The 16008-nt window shown below is 53.1% G+C and overlaps 3 protein-coding genes across 12 annotated transcripts in view; 1 reads left to right on the forward strand and 2 right to left on the reverse strand.

Annotated features, from left to right (window-relative positions):
• Positions 1–1393, reverse strand: part of LOC116243432 (uncharacterized) — a 284197-nt gene extending 282804 nt beyond the window's left edge. For all 4 annotated transcript variants that reach the window (XR_016461334.1, XR_016461335.1, XM_090130188.1 and 1 more), the window contains exon 1: positions 1045–1393. Coding sequence is in view for 2 of the 4 variants with exons in the window: in XM_090130188.1 (XP_089986314.1) it covers positions 1045–1046 (2 nt within the window). In the remaining 2 variants the exon portion in view is untranslated. The remainder of the gene's footprint in view (positions 1–1044) is intronic.
• On the forward strand, positions 327–9119 carry LOC149913277 (uncharacterized). 7 transcript variants are annotated; one of them, XM_090130180.1, is made up of 5 exons: positions 327–854; positions 4188–4269; positions 4460–4586; positions 5132–5242; positions 5348–9119. In XM_090130180.1, the coding sequence occupies exons 2-5, from the start codon at positions 4246–4248 to the stop codon at positions 6946–6948; spliced, it is 1863 nt and encodes a 620-aa protein (XP_089986306.1). In that variant the 5' UTR covers positions 327–854; positions 4188–4245; the 3' UTR covers positions 6949–9119. The 7 variants fall into 7 exon arrangements, with proteins under 7 accessions (XP_089986306.1, XP_089986305.1, XP_089986302.1 ...); XM_090130179.1 differs by lacking the exon at positions 327–854 and adding an exon at positions 2428–2546; XM_090130176.1 differs by lacking the exon at positions 327–854 and adding an exon at positions 2444–2546 and having other exon boundaries at positions 2710–4269.
• A 2112-nt stretch (positions 9120–11231) lies between these two features.
• On the reverse strand, positions 11232–15684 carry LOC149913278 (uncharacterized). The gene is given in 6 exon segments (XM_090130213.1): positions 11232–12707; positions 12709–13291; positions 13371–13481; positions 14036–14162; positions 14353–14434; positions 14737–15684. Coding segments are annotated over 5 exon segments (1209 nt in total). The 5' UTR covers positions 14377–14434; positions 14737–15684; the 3' UTR covers positions 11232–12343.
• Positions 15685–16008: the final 324 nt, after the last annotated feature.

The following is a 16008-nucleotide window of genomic DNA, read 5'->3' on the forward strand; positions in this document are numbered from 1 at the left end:
CCTGGCCCTGCTCACAAGGCCCTGCACAGGAAGACAAAGCACAGCACAACAGGTAACGCTCCGGCTGGAACAGATTAACGGCCACAAATCTGTCTCAAAATGAACTGAAAGAACTGATAGCAGAGCCCTGCTTCAACAGCTGGGGCCCAGCTGAGCACCTTCTGAGCCTCGGGACTCAGCGGGAGGGCCTCCTCTATGTGTGTGCTTAACCCTGCCCTCTATGCAGTAAACAACCACGCGGTTACAACAGCCTTGTGAAGGCACTATTTGAACACTACATTATGACAACATTACATCAATAAATACATTCCTCCTGCTCTCTTAGAACTGAAACGCGCAGCACAGCTGCTGCCAGCCCCAGCTGCCAGCCAGACAGGGACACAAACACCTCGCAAAAGTTCCTCCCCTCGCCTTCGCAGCTCTTCTCCACGCTGGGCGGAGCTGAACTTCCTGCCGTCAGTATTTCAGCCCTCTGCCCACCTGACAGCACGGGGCCCGAAGGCGCTCGCTGGACGCGTGCCAGCTGCAGCCATCCGCACCCAGAATGCCTCGGCGGCTGCATTTCCCTCCTCCCCCACCAGGCGGCGCTGCTCCCCACTCAGCTCAGCACGCACCCTGCGCTCCCTTCCAGGGCCCGTTCTCAGCAGCGGGCGCCCTTTGCACAACGCAGCCTGGGCTGCGCTTTGCTGACCTGCTGTTCGGCCGCGTTCTCCACCTTTGCTCCAGTCAGCCCACAGGCTGCCAGCTTTCCAGCGTCCATTACACAGCCCAGTGCCGGAGCTGAGCGCTAAAGGCATCTGCAGCTGCCGGGACAGCCCGAACAGAAGCCTCGGGAGGAGTTTGCACGACCTCAGGTGAGCCATCAGCCCGGCGCTAAGCGCACAAAAGGTAACGCTGAAAGGGCCGCTAGAGGCAGGTGTTGCCTGCTGCGTCCCCGAAGGGAAACTGCGGGCTGCCGGGGAGGGCGAGGGGAGTGGAAATTCCCCCCTTGGAGGCTTCACATTCACGCACTCAAAAGGAGGCATCGGGGAGTTATAAGCTTACATCAATCCATGTGTGCAGAGCTGCGGAGCGAGGTCACCTCGTGTCTGCCGTAGTCCAGAGGGAGAAACGCAGTCCCAGCTGCGCTGTGTTACACAGAGCCAACCGGGCAGCAGAGCACGCTGAGCTCCTCTGCTCACTTCCTCGCTGTCCCAGCTCCAACCCCTTCCTGTGCTGCCCAGGGAGGCTGTGGATGCCCCGTCCCTGGAGGTGTTCAAGGGCAGATTGGATGGGGCCCTGGGCAGCCTGGTCTAGCATTAGGTGGGATGGTTTGTGGCCCTGCTTGTGGCAGGGGGGTTGGAGATTCATGATCCTCGAGGTCCCTTCCAACCCTGGCAATTCTGTGATTCAAAAATATATTAAAAAAAAAAAAAAATCCAACACGCCTGGCAACCGCTGCTGCCCTCGTTGCAGCCCGTCTGGCCCAGCAAACCTACTGTGCTGGGCAGCAGCTGGAGCCGGGACCGGGCAGTTTCACAGCTCGTTCTCAGGGCACATCCGCAACCGGGGGAGGGAGGGAGGGATGCGGCCCCGAGCCGGCTGCCAGGCCTTGGGCAGGTTCACAGCTCGTTCTCAGGGCACGTCTGCAGACGGGCGGGGGAGGGAGGGACGGGGGCTGTGTTTTGTCACGCTAATGAAGCGCCGCTTTCTGCTGGGTCTCTGCTTCCTTTGCTGGGGCCGTTCGCACATCCTTGTGGTCACACACCCTGTGGTCACACATGCTGTCCTGGCGCTCCTTTCACTCCTCTCAACCACTCTGCCAATGGAACGGAGCTGTGCGTAGAGCTTTACCCCAAAGCCGCCGTAGGAATACGACCATCCCTAAATCCCTGAATAAAGGTCCTAATAAGTCTTCTGTGCAGTCATACCATGGGTTCTGCGTGGGGTTGCGGTCCGTCCGGCTGGCCGTACGTTCCCTTGAATCGCACCGGGCAACGTACTCGGGGGCGACCCTACGTACCCAGTGCGATCCATTCCGAACTGCCACAGGCACCAACTAACTGCCACACCGCACTGACTGCCGTACGTGATACGGGTCGGTCTGTTTCGCCAACCCGGCAAAAGGAATCCTGCCTCGGCGAGAGAAAGCCTCCCGCTGCCGCCCTCGGGCTCGCCAACCCAGCCGGCAGCCGCGTCCGCCCCGCAGAGCACGGCACGCACGCAGCCCAGCCCAGCCCGTCCTGCGGCCGCCCCCTGCCCCGCGCCATCACGGCGGCGGCTCCGCCCCGCCCAGCGGCCCGGCCCAGGCAGTCGTTCCAGCCCGACTGAGCCCGGAACTCCTCTTCTCTCGCGGCCGCGGACGGCGTGCCTTCCGGCGGGACGGGACCCGGCCTTCGCTTGGCTGCGCTGCTCTGTGTCCCCCGCGCGTCGCTCTCCCCCCCCCTCCCCTCCCCTCCCCTCCCCGGACGGCGCTCAGCCCTGTGTGCAGCTCTGGGCAGAGACGGAGCCGTCGGTGCCGTCGGTGCCGCTGCCAGGAGAACGGCCGACTCTTCCCAGCACGGCAGGTGAGGCCGAGCGGGTTAGGTACTGAAAGGCTGCGATAAGGTCACCCCGCAGCCTTCTCTTCTCCAGGCTGAACGAGCCCGGCTCCCTCAGCCTGTTTTCGTTGTGGAGGTGCTCCGGCCCTCTGATCGTCTCTGTTGGTCTCCTCTGGACCCTCTCCAACAGCTTCCACCTGGACATAGAGCCATTAATCACCAGCCTCTGTCTGTGGCCTTTCCACAAATTTCTTATCCATCGAGTGTCCACCCATCAAATCCACATCCCTCCAGTTTGGAGATAAGGATGTGGCGGGGGAACATGTCTAAAGGCCTTGCTCAAGTCCAGGTAAATGACTTCGGTCTCCTTCCCTTTGTCCACCAATGCCATCACTCCATCATAGAAGACCGCCAGTGACAGCCTGACCTGATTTACTGCCCTGTCTCCCACCTGGAGGTTTAGAGATGCAGGGCTCAGGGACGTGAGAATTATTAGAATCCTGGCTGCCAGTGGAGACCGAGGCAAAGAACTCATTCAGTGCCTCAGCCTTCTCTTTGTCCGTTGAAGCCAGTTCTCCTTTTACATTTACCAAAGGAGGTAAACTGTAAAAGCTCCGTGTGTGTGGCTAAAGGATTATGGATGAGAATGAGAGGTCTTGTATTTTGTCCAAATATGCTGTAACTTCAGAACTTCCACCCATGCCACAGCAGGAAAAGATTATTGGGGAACATTGGTGGTTTTTGATTCATGGAGGTTAGCAGCTGCATGAAGTGCATGCAGAGCAGCCTCCCTGTTTCTCTGGGGGTTGAGAACAACGTTTCATGAGAGTTTATAATTGCAGAGTGAGTGTTTGACATAACATTTCTCACCTGGGAGACAGACACTGGCTTTGGCAGTTTGACACACAACATTTGGTACCGTTTCCATTGGTAATCTTAACACTGCTGCCTGAAGCGCACGCTCAGGTTCCCAGAACCGAGTTGGATTGACACTGGCTCAACGAGTCACGAGTCTCAGAGTGCTCCCCCATCCTTTGTAAACTTCTAATACCACGAAGGTAAGGAGGAGCCTCACTGCAGCTTGATCCACTGCTAATCGCAGGCTTGATCAGGGAATAATGTCACAGAGATCATATACACATAATCAGTTAAAGATATAGCCTTAGAGAAGCTCTGATAGCTCCAGAGTAGCCATGAGTCTCTTACGGAAGATCTGTATTGAGAAGGAGTCTTGATGTCACGGGGCAAGGGATCTCTGTGCAGCTGTGTACTTGAGAGACATCCCTACTCAGGGGGAGATCCTGTCCTGCAGCCCGCTGCTGTGCAGGAGAGCTCCAAGGGCACTTGGGCTGCTCCCTGTGTTGGGGTAATGACTGACTCCTTGCCATGCTCTGTTTTTAGGCACACAGTGCAAGTGCCCTCAGCTGTTGAACTGAGTGTCAACCATCAGTTCTTTCAGCCCCACAGTTTGAGACAGCTTTGTGATGGATCATCTCTTTTAGCCAGGGTGCTACCAGTGCTTTGCTCATTGTCTTCCTCATTGTGGATGACCTGCTGTGCCATCCCCCAGGCAGGCAGTGTCCTGCAGCTGGGCTGTGGAGGGCTGGGCTGGGACAGGGACTGCTGCGTTCCCTCACAGCTCCCCTGCCATTTCTCTTGTCCCTGCAGGCTCCAGTTGGACTTCTGCCTTCCGGCCGTGATCATCTCACCTGCAGGAGAGCAGCAGATGGCCACAGCACATCCGTGTCAGGTAGGGGCTGGGGGCAGCAGGCAGGAGAGGCGGAGGGGTGAGGGATGCGAATGCCGGGGGAGAGGGAGGTGCCCTCAGGCAGCAGGTGTGTGCTGGGGCCAGAGAAGCGGCTGGGACGGGAGTTTGTGTCCTGTGCGAGCTGCTTCCCTGGGCCTTGGCTGTTCCCAGCAAGGAGCCTCTTTGCTTGCAGGAGCCCGTGAGCTTTGCGCAGGTGGCCGTGTATTTCAGCAGGGAGGAGTGGGCGCTGCTGGACCCTGCGCAGCGAGCGCTCTACCGGGACGTGATGCTGGAGACGTACCAGTGCGTGGCCTCGCTGGGTGAGGGCTTTGCTGCCTTTCCTCCTCGTTAGGGCACCTTTGGCTGTGCAGAATGAGCCTCTGCAGGCCGGGCCTGGAATAATAGCTGTGCAGTTACATATTGATAACTGCAACAGCAACAAAGGAAATACTGAGAAGCATGAGTTTCGTGGGGGGCTTATTGTGCTCAGCATTCTGATAAATGCCTGCAAGTTTGTGCTGGCAAGCAGGCATCAGCCAGGGGGGGTAAAACCATCTCCCTGCAAACAGCCCTTGTGTTCTTGCATTGCATGGTGCCAGTAGCTCCAGCAATCAGACCACTCCAGCTCCATGAGGTTATCTCTTTAGCATTTATTGTCTCTTTATTCCATTCCCATAAACATTTTTGAAGCCTTCGGTGTTGAGCATTTCGAAAATATAAAAGAAAATTCTATGAAATTCTATAGAAGTAATTCTGGTCCAAATTGTGGTTTCATCATGTGGAGGGACAGAGAGAGGAGTTGTTGGACAAGCAGCTCTACCAGAATCAGGGAAACTCTCTTATCTCCATATTTCTGTCATCGAAGCTCCACTTCCAGCCCACAAACCCATGGTGATCTCCCTGCTTGAAGGAGGGGAAGACCCCTGGATCCCAGATGTGCGTAGCCCTGAGGCTGTGCCAGGAGACCTCAGCCCAGGTGAGGTGGTGGAGGGAAGGAGGAGGCTTTGGCTGTAAAAGCCATCTCTGTCTTGATTTTATTTTGTGCATTGTGTGCTATTTCTGGATTTTCTCTGTCATCCAGCAGGAACTCGGATTGCAGATGTATTGGAGGATCTGCAGGAAAGTGGAGTGGCCGAAAGGTGGTTGGGTAGTGTCTGTGTGGAAGAAATCAGGAGGGATGTCCAAGGAGGCCTGGAGCAAGGTCAGAGTGAGTGCATCAAGAATCCCCTGGGAAAGTGTCTGGTAAAGACAGTAAGCAGCCCACTGGACTTCAACATAGGTGAAAAGTATCCTGAAGAACCCAGGAGCAAGGATGTGAGCCAGAAGAAAAAGCAGGATCCATGCACTGAGCTTTGTGGGAGCTTTAAAGTAGATTCCAGCATCATTAACCAACAGTGCATACACTCAGCACAGAGCCCATACAAGTGCTCTGATTGTGGAAGGTGCTTCAAAAAGAGATCCCAACTAACCCGCCACAAGCACATCCACACAGGACGGAGACCCTTTAAGTGCTCTGAGTGTGGGAAGAGCTTCAAAAGTAGTTCCCACCTCACCTCCCACCAATACACCCACACAGGAGAGAGACCCTACAAGTGTACTGAGTGTGGGAAGAGCTACGGAAGCAGTTCCTACCTCACCTGCCACCAGCGCATCCACACAGGAGAGAAACCCTATAAGTGCTCTGAGTGTGGGAAGAGCTTTAAAAGGAACTATGAATTGAAGCAGCACCTGTGCACCCACACAGGAGAGAGACCCTACAAGTGCTCTGAGTGTAGGAAGAGCTTCAGAAACCATTCCCACCTCAGTTTCCACCAACGCATTCATACAGGAGAGAGACCCTACAAGTGTCCTGAATGTGAGAAGAGCTTCAAAAGGAACTATGAATTGAAGAAGCACCATCGCATTCACACAGGAGAGAGACCGTTTCAGTGTCCTGAGTGTGGGAAGAGCTTCAAAAGCAGTTCTGAATTGAAGCAGCACCAGCGCGTCCACACAGGAGAGAAACCTTTTACATGTCCTGAGTGTGGGAAGAGCTTCAAAACCAGTTTTGAATTAAAGGTGCACCGGCGCATTCACACAGGAGAGAAACCTTTTACATGTCCTGAGTGTGGGAAGGGCTACAAAAGCAGTTCTGAATTAAAGCTGCACCGGCGCATCCACACAGGAGAGAAACCTTTTACATGTCCTGAGTGTGGGAAGGGCTACAAAAGCAGTTCTGAATTGAAGCAGCACCAGTGGAGCCACACAGGGGAGAGACCCTACAAGTGCTCTGAGTGTGGGAAGGGCTTCAAAAGCCGTTCCCACCTCAGTTTGCACCAACGCAACCACACAGGAGAGAGACCCTTTCAGTGTTCTGAATGTGGGAAGAGCTTCAAAAGCCGTTCTGAATTGAAGCAGCACCAGCGCATCCACACAGGGGAGAGACCCTACAAGTGCCCTGACTGTGGGAAGAGCTTCAAAAGCAGTTGTCAATTGAAGCAGCACCAGCGCGTTCACACAGAGGAGAGACCTTTTCAGTGTCCTGAGTGTGGGAGGAGCTTCAAAGGCAGTTCTGAATTGAAGCAGCACCAGCGCATCCACACGGGGGAGAGACCCTACAAATGCCCCGAGTGTGGGAAGAGCTTCAAACGCAGATCTAATCTCAATACCCACAAGCATATCCACAAAGCACAAAGGCTGTAGAAGCATCCCCAAGATATGAGGAACCTTCAAAAGCAGTTCCAGCCTCATTACCTACCAGCACAGCCACACAAGATACAGAACCTGCACAGCCCCGAACATGGGCAGAGCTTCAGCCAGAGCTCCAGCCTGGTCACCACCCTGTCACTTTGTGTGGTGATGAACCTTACAAATCCCTTGAGTAGAGGAAGAGCTCTGCGGCCAAACTCAATCCTCTTTCTCCTTCTTTGCATGGGAATTATGCATATTGTTCTCTTACAGCTGCAGTTGCTGTGTTGAGTGGCGATGCAAAGGAGAATCCAGAGAGGGATGTGTCACAGCCACTGGAAACCCTCTGCCAGTTTGGCATATTTCTGCCAGGGCTGTGTGCAAGGAGAGTCACATCTTACTTCCCCTGTAGATACTCATCTGCTGTGGGGCAGCAGGTGAGGACCCAAAGGAAACCTCAGCTGGGCTGATATGTCACCAGGAAGGAAGAAATCCTGTCTGCAGGTAGTGTGGGAAGAGCTTCATCTGGAGCTCAAGCCAGAGAACCAACCCAAGAGGAGAGTCCCTGTGAGTGCCTTGACTGCAGGAAATGGTCCGTCCACAGCTGGAAGTTCATCACACACCAGTGGATCCACACGAGGAACCCTACAGGTGTGCAGCCTGCAAGAAGAGCTTTGGCCACAGCTCAAACCTGCTGCGGTACTGGAGTGTCTGCACTTGGGTGAAGTCCAATCCGTGCCTGCACCAGTGAGTTCATGTGGCTGGAAGCCTTAGAAATGCCTCGAGTGTGAGAAGGGCTTTGTGCAGAGCGCAGAGCTCCTCACATGCATCCCAGAATGCCGTTGGCCTTTTTGGCCACAAGGGCACACTGCTGGCTCATGGCCAACCTGTCGTCCACCAGGACGCCCCCGTCCCTCTCTGCAGAGCTCCTCTCAAGCAGGTCATCTCCCAACTTGTACTGATGCATGCAATTATTCCTCCCTAGATGCAAGACTCTATATGTGTTTTTGTTAAACCTTATCTGGTTTCTTGCTGCCCAGCTCTCCAGCCTGTCCAGGTCTCGCTGAATGGCATCACAGCCTTCAGGTGTGTCAGCCAATCCTCCCAATTTTGTATCATCAGCAAACTGGCTGAGGGTGGCCACTATTCCCTCATCAAGGTCATTGATGATGTTGAACAAGACCGGCCCCAGCACCGGAAACACCGCTGGTTACAGGCCTCTAACCGGACTCTGCACCGCCAATGACGACCCTTTGTGCTCTGCCAGTCAGCCAGTTTTCAACACAGCTCACTGTCCACTCATCTATGCCACACTTCCTCAGCTTTGTTATAAGGATGTCGTGGGAGACAGTATCAAATGCCTTGATGAAATCAAGGTAGACTACATCCACTGCTCTCCCCCATCCACCCAGCCAGTGACAACATCATAGCAGGCTACCAGGTTGGTCAAACATGACCTCCCCCTGGTGAACCCATGCTGACTACTCCTGATAACCTCCTTTTCTTCCAGTTGTCTGGAGATGGCATCCAGCACAACCTGTTCCATCACCTTTCCAGGGACAGAGGTGAGGCTGACTGGCCTGTGGCAGAGACCCTAAAAATGCCTGCACTTCAGGAAGAGCTTCATCCAGAGCTCCATCCTCATTAAACATTGCCCAGGCCACATGAGATGGTGGCCCTGCAAGTGTCTCTGGTGCAGGAGGAGATTCTCTCAGGGCTGGCACCTCGTTTCTCCTGGGAAAACCCCCAGCGGAGGGAGAGACCTTGAGGATGCTGGAGAGCTCAGGATGACAGAAACCCCAATGCTTCTTGGAGGGTTTGGTTTCGGTGCCAACACAGGAAGAGTTTGCAAAGGAGATGACATCACTGGCACCCTCTGTACAGGGGACGTGACTCAGGAGCTTCAGATGGCCTTTCCCTGCTGCCCAAAGCAGCTCTCTCACCATGCCCACTTTCCTCTTCTGCTCTTCCTGCCAGCAGCTTTTTGATGCCATTTCCTAAGGAGAAGCGGCTGTGTAGGGATGTTCTGTGTGTCTGTGTGCTTGTGTTGCTCTCAGTAATTTGTGAGTGCACTGATGAATCTGAGAGGGGTCAGGAGAGCAGTAACGTGGCTCTTGGAGGTTTTCTGAAAATCATCTGTAGTGGAAAGGGAAAGGGGATGAATAAAGTAGCTGAGTTGTTCTGAAGCTTTCTTCACTGTAGTCTTGTGTTTTGTTCTTAAAATAAATGTCAGCACGTGGAATGAGGAGAGGAAATGGTGCAAGCAGGGTTTGATTTTGGTGCCTCCTCCAGCCCAGTGCTTGCTGCTGGGGGAGGCATTTCTTTCACACAACCCTATCATCCTTCCTAACCCAATGTGCTGCACATTGGTTCTGCTGCTCTTTGGAATGCTTTAATCAAGAGCTCAGAGCAGCTGTGTGATATGAAGCCCTGGTTGTCTCCTATATATCTACAAAAAGCTGACCTTGTTCTTCCTAAATGCACCATCCCAAGTTTCTGGAGGTGGCGGGAGCAGAAGGCAGTGCAAACCCACAGGGTGCTCATTCCCACAGCACAGAGATATCAGAGTGCTCTCCAGTGCATGCTTGCCTTGCAAGTGATCCCTTTTGAGCTTGAAGGTTTTTGCTTTGACCTTGGGAATGTGTGTCTGAGATCTCCTGCAGAAGTGCCTCCCATTTGCTGGGCTCAGCTAAAGCTGCTGTGCTTGGAATGCAGTTGGCAGGAAGTGGAGGTTGATTTTGGTGAGCCAGTGAAGCCAGCAGGAGCTTGCTCTGCTGTCCTCTAAAGGCTCCCTGACCCCCTCGGAAAGCTGCAAGGAGATGATGATTGCAGTACTGAGGAGCTCTGCTTCCTCCATCCCAGGGAGCAGGGGGCTGGTCTAATGCAGGAGAGCTACAGCAGGGCCCTGGAGGTTGCAGGAACTCACAGCTCCAAGGGAAAATGCATGGGGAGGAAGCAAGCAGCTGCAAGGCGTGGGAATCCCCAGCAACAGGAGGCAGAAGCCCAGCCGAGAACTGGGATGATTTACTTTTAAACTGCATCCAATGAATTCCTGTCCAGTGGCATCCCTCATGTGTCTCCTCTTTCCTTTTAGGTTCCCCCAAAAAGCATTCTCACTATTTTGTGTTTTCATCTTACATCACCATATTCTCAGAACCATTGAGCAGGTTTTCCCTGAAAAGAACAGTAAAATGAAGATTTTCCACATTTACAGCCAGAAAAATCAATTCAACTGCTGATTTCCATCCATGTTTTGTCACACGTTGCGTTTAGTTGCATGAAGAGTTAGAAAACACTATCTCCCCTCCCCCTGAACTTACCTGCTTTCCCTCTGCCATTGGGAAAGTCCTTCTGTTGCAGACATGAGTCCCTGCGGAACTGTGACTGCAGTGCCCCATCTGCAGGAGCAGGAACATTTCAGATGGGGGTGTGAAGGAGGGGGACTGCCATTCTAGGGGTGGACATTCACCCAGGCGGGCATGGAGGGAGGGCTTTCTCCAGCCAGGTTTAACCCACAGTTGTATACACCCCGCAGAAGCCCGTGCCCTCTGTGTCCCACATGTCCTCTGCATGGAGCTTACACTTGGCTGTGATGTGGTGGAGAGCCTCTGGGCACTGATTAAGGGACAAGGAAGGAAAGTGGGAATCTAGTGTAAGCCACCCAGCCAGGAGGATGATACCAAGTAATTATTCTTTGCGGAATTAAGGGATATGTCTGGAACAGCATCACTCGCCCTAGGCACTGTGGCCCGTCTGCACTGGTCACTTGTTAAGAGGCATCTCCTAAGAGCACAGGTGCAGGCAATTTCAAAGTGCTGCAAGGCAAGAAGCAGGACAGAAGTCCAGCTCCTCTGAGCAGAGATTTTCTTCCAGAGTTGGTGTGGAAGGGAAGGTGAATGGACACACGGAGTGAGACCAGGCTACATGGGAGGAACTGACTACGAACCTTCGTGGAATGTGCTGCCCCACTTGCAGGCATGTAAATGTATGGGCTGTGGGGATTATCCAAGGGTCTTGGGAATCTCAACGCATCCCAGGTGACTGGAAGCTGGCAAACATCCCAGTTTCCAAGCAGAGCAAGAAAGAAGAGCTTGGTAATTAGTAGCCTTTGAGGCAAGACCTGATCTGTCCGCTTGTTCAGAAAGAATCACTTCTAAGGTCCTTTTCCAGACGTCGTCTTTCTGTTGTTCATTCAACACTGTCACTCCCTGCACATGAATGACGGCCGAGGTGACCACATTCACAACCCCTCCAGTTAGATGAAGGCGAACCAACACTCAAGATTCATACACAGGTGGAACACAACGTCAGCTTTATTAGGAGATTTCTACAAAACATTTATCCTACGTTTCCATCCTCTCACCCTTGTATCTGTCTAAGCTATATTGTTTATAGGAACTTCACGTACGCCTTGAGGTAGTAAAAACAATAAGAGAAAAAAATAATCATGAAAAGGAAGAAGAGAAATTAAAGGGGGCAGGGAGATCATCAGCCTTGGATCCAGCACCAAGCGTGCTGATGGGGACGCTCCACACGGTAAAGAATGGCAGCAGCAGCACCTAGAAGCAGGGCCAGCAGCAGAGGTAGGGCACACCTGACCTCCCCCCCAGCACCTACTTATAATACCAAAGGAAAAAGATAGATCCCATCACCCCTATTTGAAATCGGAGTTGCCTCCAGTCCTAGACACTGGACTACATCCAAATCAAAGGAAGTCACACCAGGCCCCCTCCTGAAACTTGACCATTTCAGGGGTGTTGTTCTGGACTCTTCCAAGAGTGGCTGACACATCCGTCCAATTAAGGGAAGGGACACCCAGCTCCTCCCTGAGACTTAATTGTCTCTCAGGGCATTGTTCCGGCTCACACTAACAGGCACTAACATCTCATCCCAAACACCACCCCATGGCTCAAACGTTCTGAGGTCTCCTTCAATAATGGTGATCTCCACATAGCGGTTAGCAGGTGAGAAGAAAGAGAGATGAGGCGGCCTACCATTAAAAAACAAAAAAAATCAAATCCTAAGATTGATATTCCCAAGCCATTTCCCCCACCCCCTGCATCCCAGTGATTTCAGCAGTGATGTGATCCACGGCTGTGGATCAGTCCATCAAAGGAGTCTTTTGGCTGCATCACCTGAAAAAGCTCTCCAGTCTTCCTGGTGAATCACACTGGAGCTGGGGAGAATGGCCCCACTTGGAGCCTCTGGCAGAAACCAGAGCAGTTCCCAGCATCTCACTTGTTAAACAATTCATGTAGATGTGCACACTGTCATAACATTTATCCTTTATCTCAGCAAAAAGCCTCATCTCAACCTATAAGTTCTACTTCATGGGGTTTCTTTTTGTTCTCTCCTGCATCCCAAAGGCAAGGAGAAGAGTCAGAAAACGACTGCTGGGCGGCCTGCTGGTTTAAACCAAAACACACTTCTGCTTTCTGTTTCCTCTGCGCATATGCTTATGGGATTTGAGACTAGAACTGCTTCTAAAGCCCTTCCCACACTCAGAGCACTTGTAGGGTCTCTCCTCTGTGTGGATGCGCTGGTGGAGGATGACATGGGAAGTCTTTTTGAAGCTCTTGCCACATTCAGGGCAATTGTAGGGTCTCTCTCCTGTGTGGACATGCTGGTGTTGGATGAGGTGGGAACTGCTTTTGAAGCTCTTCCCACACTCAGAGCACTTATAGGGTCTCTCTCCTGTGTGGATTCGCTGGTGTACTGTGAGGTGTGAACTGCTCCTGAAACTCTTCCCACACTCAGAGCACTTAAAGGGTCTCTCCTGTGTGGATGCGCTGGTGGTGGGTGAGGTGGGAACTTCTTTTGAACCTCTTTCCACAATCAGGACACTGAAAGGGTCTCTCTCCTGTGTGAATGCGCTGGTGAAGAACAAGGTCAGAACTGGTTCTGAAACTCTTTCCACACTCGAGACACTTATAGGGTCTCTCTTCCGTGTGGATGCTCTTGTGGCGCGTGAGGTTGGATCTCCATTTGAAGCTCCTTCCACAATCAGTACACTTGTGCAGTGGTTCCTCTGTGTTCACATGCTGGTGGTTAACAAACTCAGAATCACTTCTAAAGCTTTTCCCACATTCAGTGCAATGCTTCTGCTTTTTCTTCTGGCACACTTGCTTACACCTGGGGTCTTCAGGCTTCTTTTGTCTTCTGCTGAAGCCGAGATGGTTCCTTGCTCTCTTTCCTGAATGCTTTCTCAGTGGCTTCTTGAAGTGATCTCCTTGCTCCAGGCCACTCTGGACATCCCTTCTTGCTTTCCTTACTGATGCACTACTATACTGCCTTTCGGCTACACTAGTTTTGTGCAGATCCTCCTTAAAATCTGTGATCACAGCTCCTGATGGATTGCCTAAGAAATCAAGAATTAGCACATGATGCCAACAGTGGTCTATTCATACAAGGCGTCCTCCGTCCCTCCGCTACCTCACCTGGGCTGAGGTCTGTTGTCACAGCCTCAGGGCTACGCACATCCAGGATGCAGGGGTCTTCCCCTCCTTCACACAGGGAGATCAGCAGGCGTTCGGGGACTGGAAGTGATGCTTCAATGACAGAAACATTGGGCATAAGAATGTTTTCCTGATTCTGGCACCGCTGCTTGTCCAACTACTCCACTCTGTGTCCCTCCCGAAAGTGAAGCCACAATTAGGGCCTGAATGACACTGGGCAATCAAATAGACATTAGAATGTAATTGTTGAATTTTTCCAAACTGCTTTACGCCCAAGGCTTCAAAAATGCTTATGGAAATGGAATAAAGAGACAATAAATGCTAAAGAGATAAAGAGATGGAGCTGGAGTGGTCTGACTGCCGGAGCTACTAGCACCATGCAATGCAAGAACACAAGGGCTGTTTGCAGGGAGATGGTTCTGCCCTCCATGGCTGATGCCTGCTTGCCAACACTAATTCGGGGGCTTTTATCAGAGTGCTGAGCACAATAAGCCCCCATGAAACTCATGCTTCTCAGTATTTCCTTTGTTGCTGTTGCAGTTATCAATATGTAACTGCACAGCTATTATTCCAGGCCCGGCCTGCAGAGGCTCATTCTGCACAGCCAAAGGTGCCCTAACGAGGAGGAAAGGCAGCAAAGCCCTCACCCAGCGAGGCCACGCACTGGTACGTCTCCAGCATCACGTCCCGGTAGAGCGCTCGCTGCGCAGGGTCCAGCAGCGCCCACTCCTCCCTGCTGAAATACACGGCCACCTGCGCAAAGCTCACGGGCTCCTGCAAGCAAAGAGGCTCCTTGCTGGGAACAGCCAAGGCCCAGGGAAGCAGCTCGCACAGGACACAAACTCCCGTCCCAGCCGCTTCTCTGGCCCCAGCACACACCTGCTGCCTGAGGGCACCTCCCTCTCCCCCGGCATTCGCATCCCTCGCCCCTCCGCCTCTCCTGCCTGCTGCCCCCAGCCCCTACCTGACACGGATGTGCTGTGGCCATCTGCTGCTCTCCTGCAGGTGAGATGATCACGGCCGGAAGGCAGAAGTCCAACTGGAGCCTGCAGGGACAAGAGAAATGGCAGGGGAGCTGTGAGGGAACGCAGCAGTCCCTGTCCCAGCCCAGCCCTCCACAGCCCAGCTGCAGGACACTGCCTGCCTGGGGGATGGCACAGCAGGTCATCCACAATGAGGAAGACAATGAGCAAAGCACTGGTAGCACCCTGGCTAAAAGAGATGATCCATCACAAAGCTGTCTCAAACTGTGGGGCTGAAAGAACTGATGGTTGACACTCAGTTCAACAGCTGAGGGCACTTGCACTGTGTGCCTAAAAACAGAGCATGGCAAGGAGTCAGTCATTACCCCAACACAGGGAGCAGCCCAAGTGCCCTTGAAGCTCGCCTGCACAGCAGCGGGCTGCAGGACAGGATCTCCCCCTGAGTAGGGATGTCTCTCAAGTACACAGCTGCACAGAGATCCCTTGCCCCGTGACATCAAGACTCCTTCTCAATACAGATCTTCCGTAAGAGACTCATGGCTACTCTGGAGCTATCAGAGCTTCTCTAAGGCTATATCTTTAACTGAGTAGGTATGTATGAGGTTCAACACAGCAAAGTGCAAGGTTTGGCACTGGGGCCAGAGGAACTGCAGGCATTTATACAGACTGGAAGGAGCATTCCTTGAGTACAGCCCTGCAGAGAAGGACCTGGTGGCCCCGATGAATGAAAGGCTTAACATGAGCCAGCAGTGAGCTCTTGTAGCTCGGAAGGCAAATGGGATCCTGGGCTCCATGAGAAGAGGGGTGGCCAGCAGGGACAGGGAGGTGATTGTCCCTCTCTACTCTGCCCTTGCGAGATCCCATCTGAAGTACTGGTGATTGTTTGGGGGGCGGGGGGTTCAATTCTACCCCTTGCTTAAGACTCATGGAAGCGCTTTTGCAAACTGCAGCGGGAAAAATAAGCTCTAATCTCCATAGTTAGCAGGAAAAGGAACAAACACGAGGAGGTACTGAGACACAGTGAACAAGAATCGGTGCAAACTGGGCCAGAGGTAAAGAAGCAGAGTGAGGAAGACAACTAACTTCATCCCCAGACACCACCAGCAGGGACCCTCACTGCACAGGATGGACACGCCAGGGGGAGCGACTTTACCTAAATGAATTCCCGGAAAAAAAATGAATATGTAGATGAATTCCAGGAAGTCTAACGAACATGTATGAGCTTGGCTTACAAATATATAACACTTCTGCTGCCTGGTATGCAAGGTAGGCGGAAAGATCCCCTCTTGCATCCGGCGTGTGCACCGCTGAAACAAACGTACCTGCTCCTATAACTACTTTGTGGTTATAGTCTGATTCCGCAAGTCGCTGTGCGCAGGTCTGCAGCCCTCACTACAAGAAAGACGGAGAGCTGTTGGAGAGGGTCCAGAGGAGACCAACAGAGACGATCAGAGGGCCGGAGCACCTCCACAACGAAGACAGGCTGAGGGAGCCGGGCTCGTTCAGCCTGGAGAAGAGAAGGCTGCGGGGTGACCTTATCGCAGCCTTTCAGTACCTAACCCGCTCGGCCTCACCTGCCGTGCTGGGAAGAGTCGGCCGTTCTCCTGGCAGCGGCACCGACGGCACCGACGGCTCCG

This window comes from Phasianus colchicus, chromosome 39 (genome assembly GCF_987193195.1).
Source record: "Phasianus colchicus chromosome 39, bPhaCol1.hap1.1, whole genome shotgun sequence".
Lineage (NCBI taxonomy): Eukaryota > Metazoa > Chordata > Aves > Galliformes > Phasianidae > Phasianus > Phasianus colchicus.

What these genes read in the sequence shown, in the direction of transcription:
- LOC149913277 (XM_090130176.1), top strand. Translation starts at nt 3,754, where the DNA reads ATGTCACGGGGCAAGGGATCTCTGTGCAGCTGTGTACTTGAGAGACAT. An exon ending in CCACAGCACATCCGTGTCAG is followed by an intron (nt 4,270 to 4,459) that starts GTAGGGGCTGGG and finishes CTTTGCTTGCAG; the next exon opens with GAGCCCGTGAGCTTTGCGCA. An exon ending in GCCAGGAGACCTCAGCCCAG is followed by an intron (nt 5,243 to 5,347) that starts GTGAGGTGGTGG and finishes TCTGTCATCCAG; the next exon opens with CAGGAACTCGGATTGCAGAT.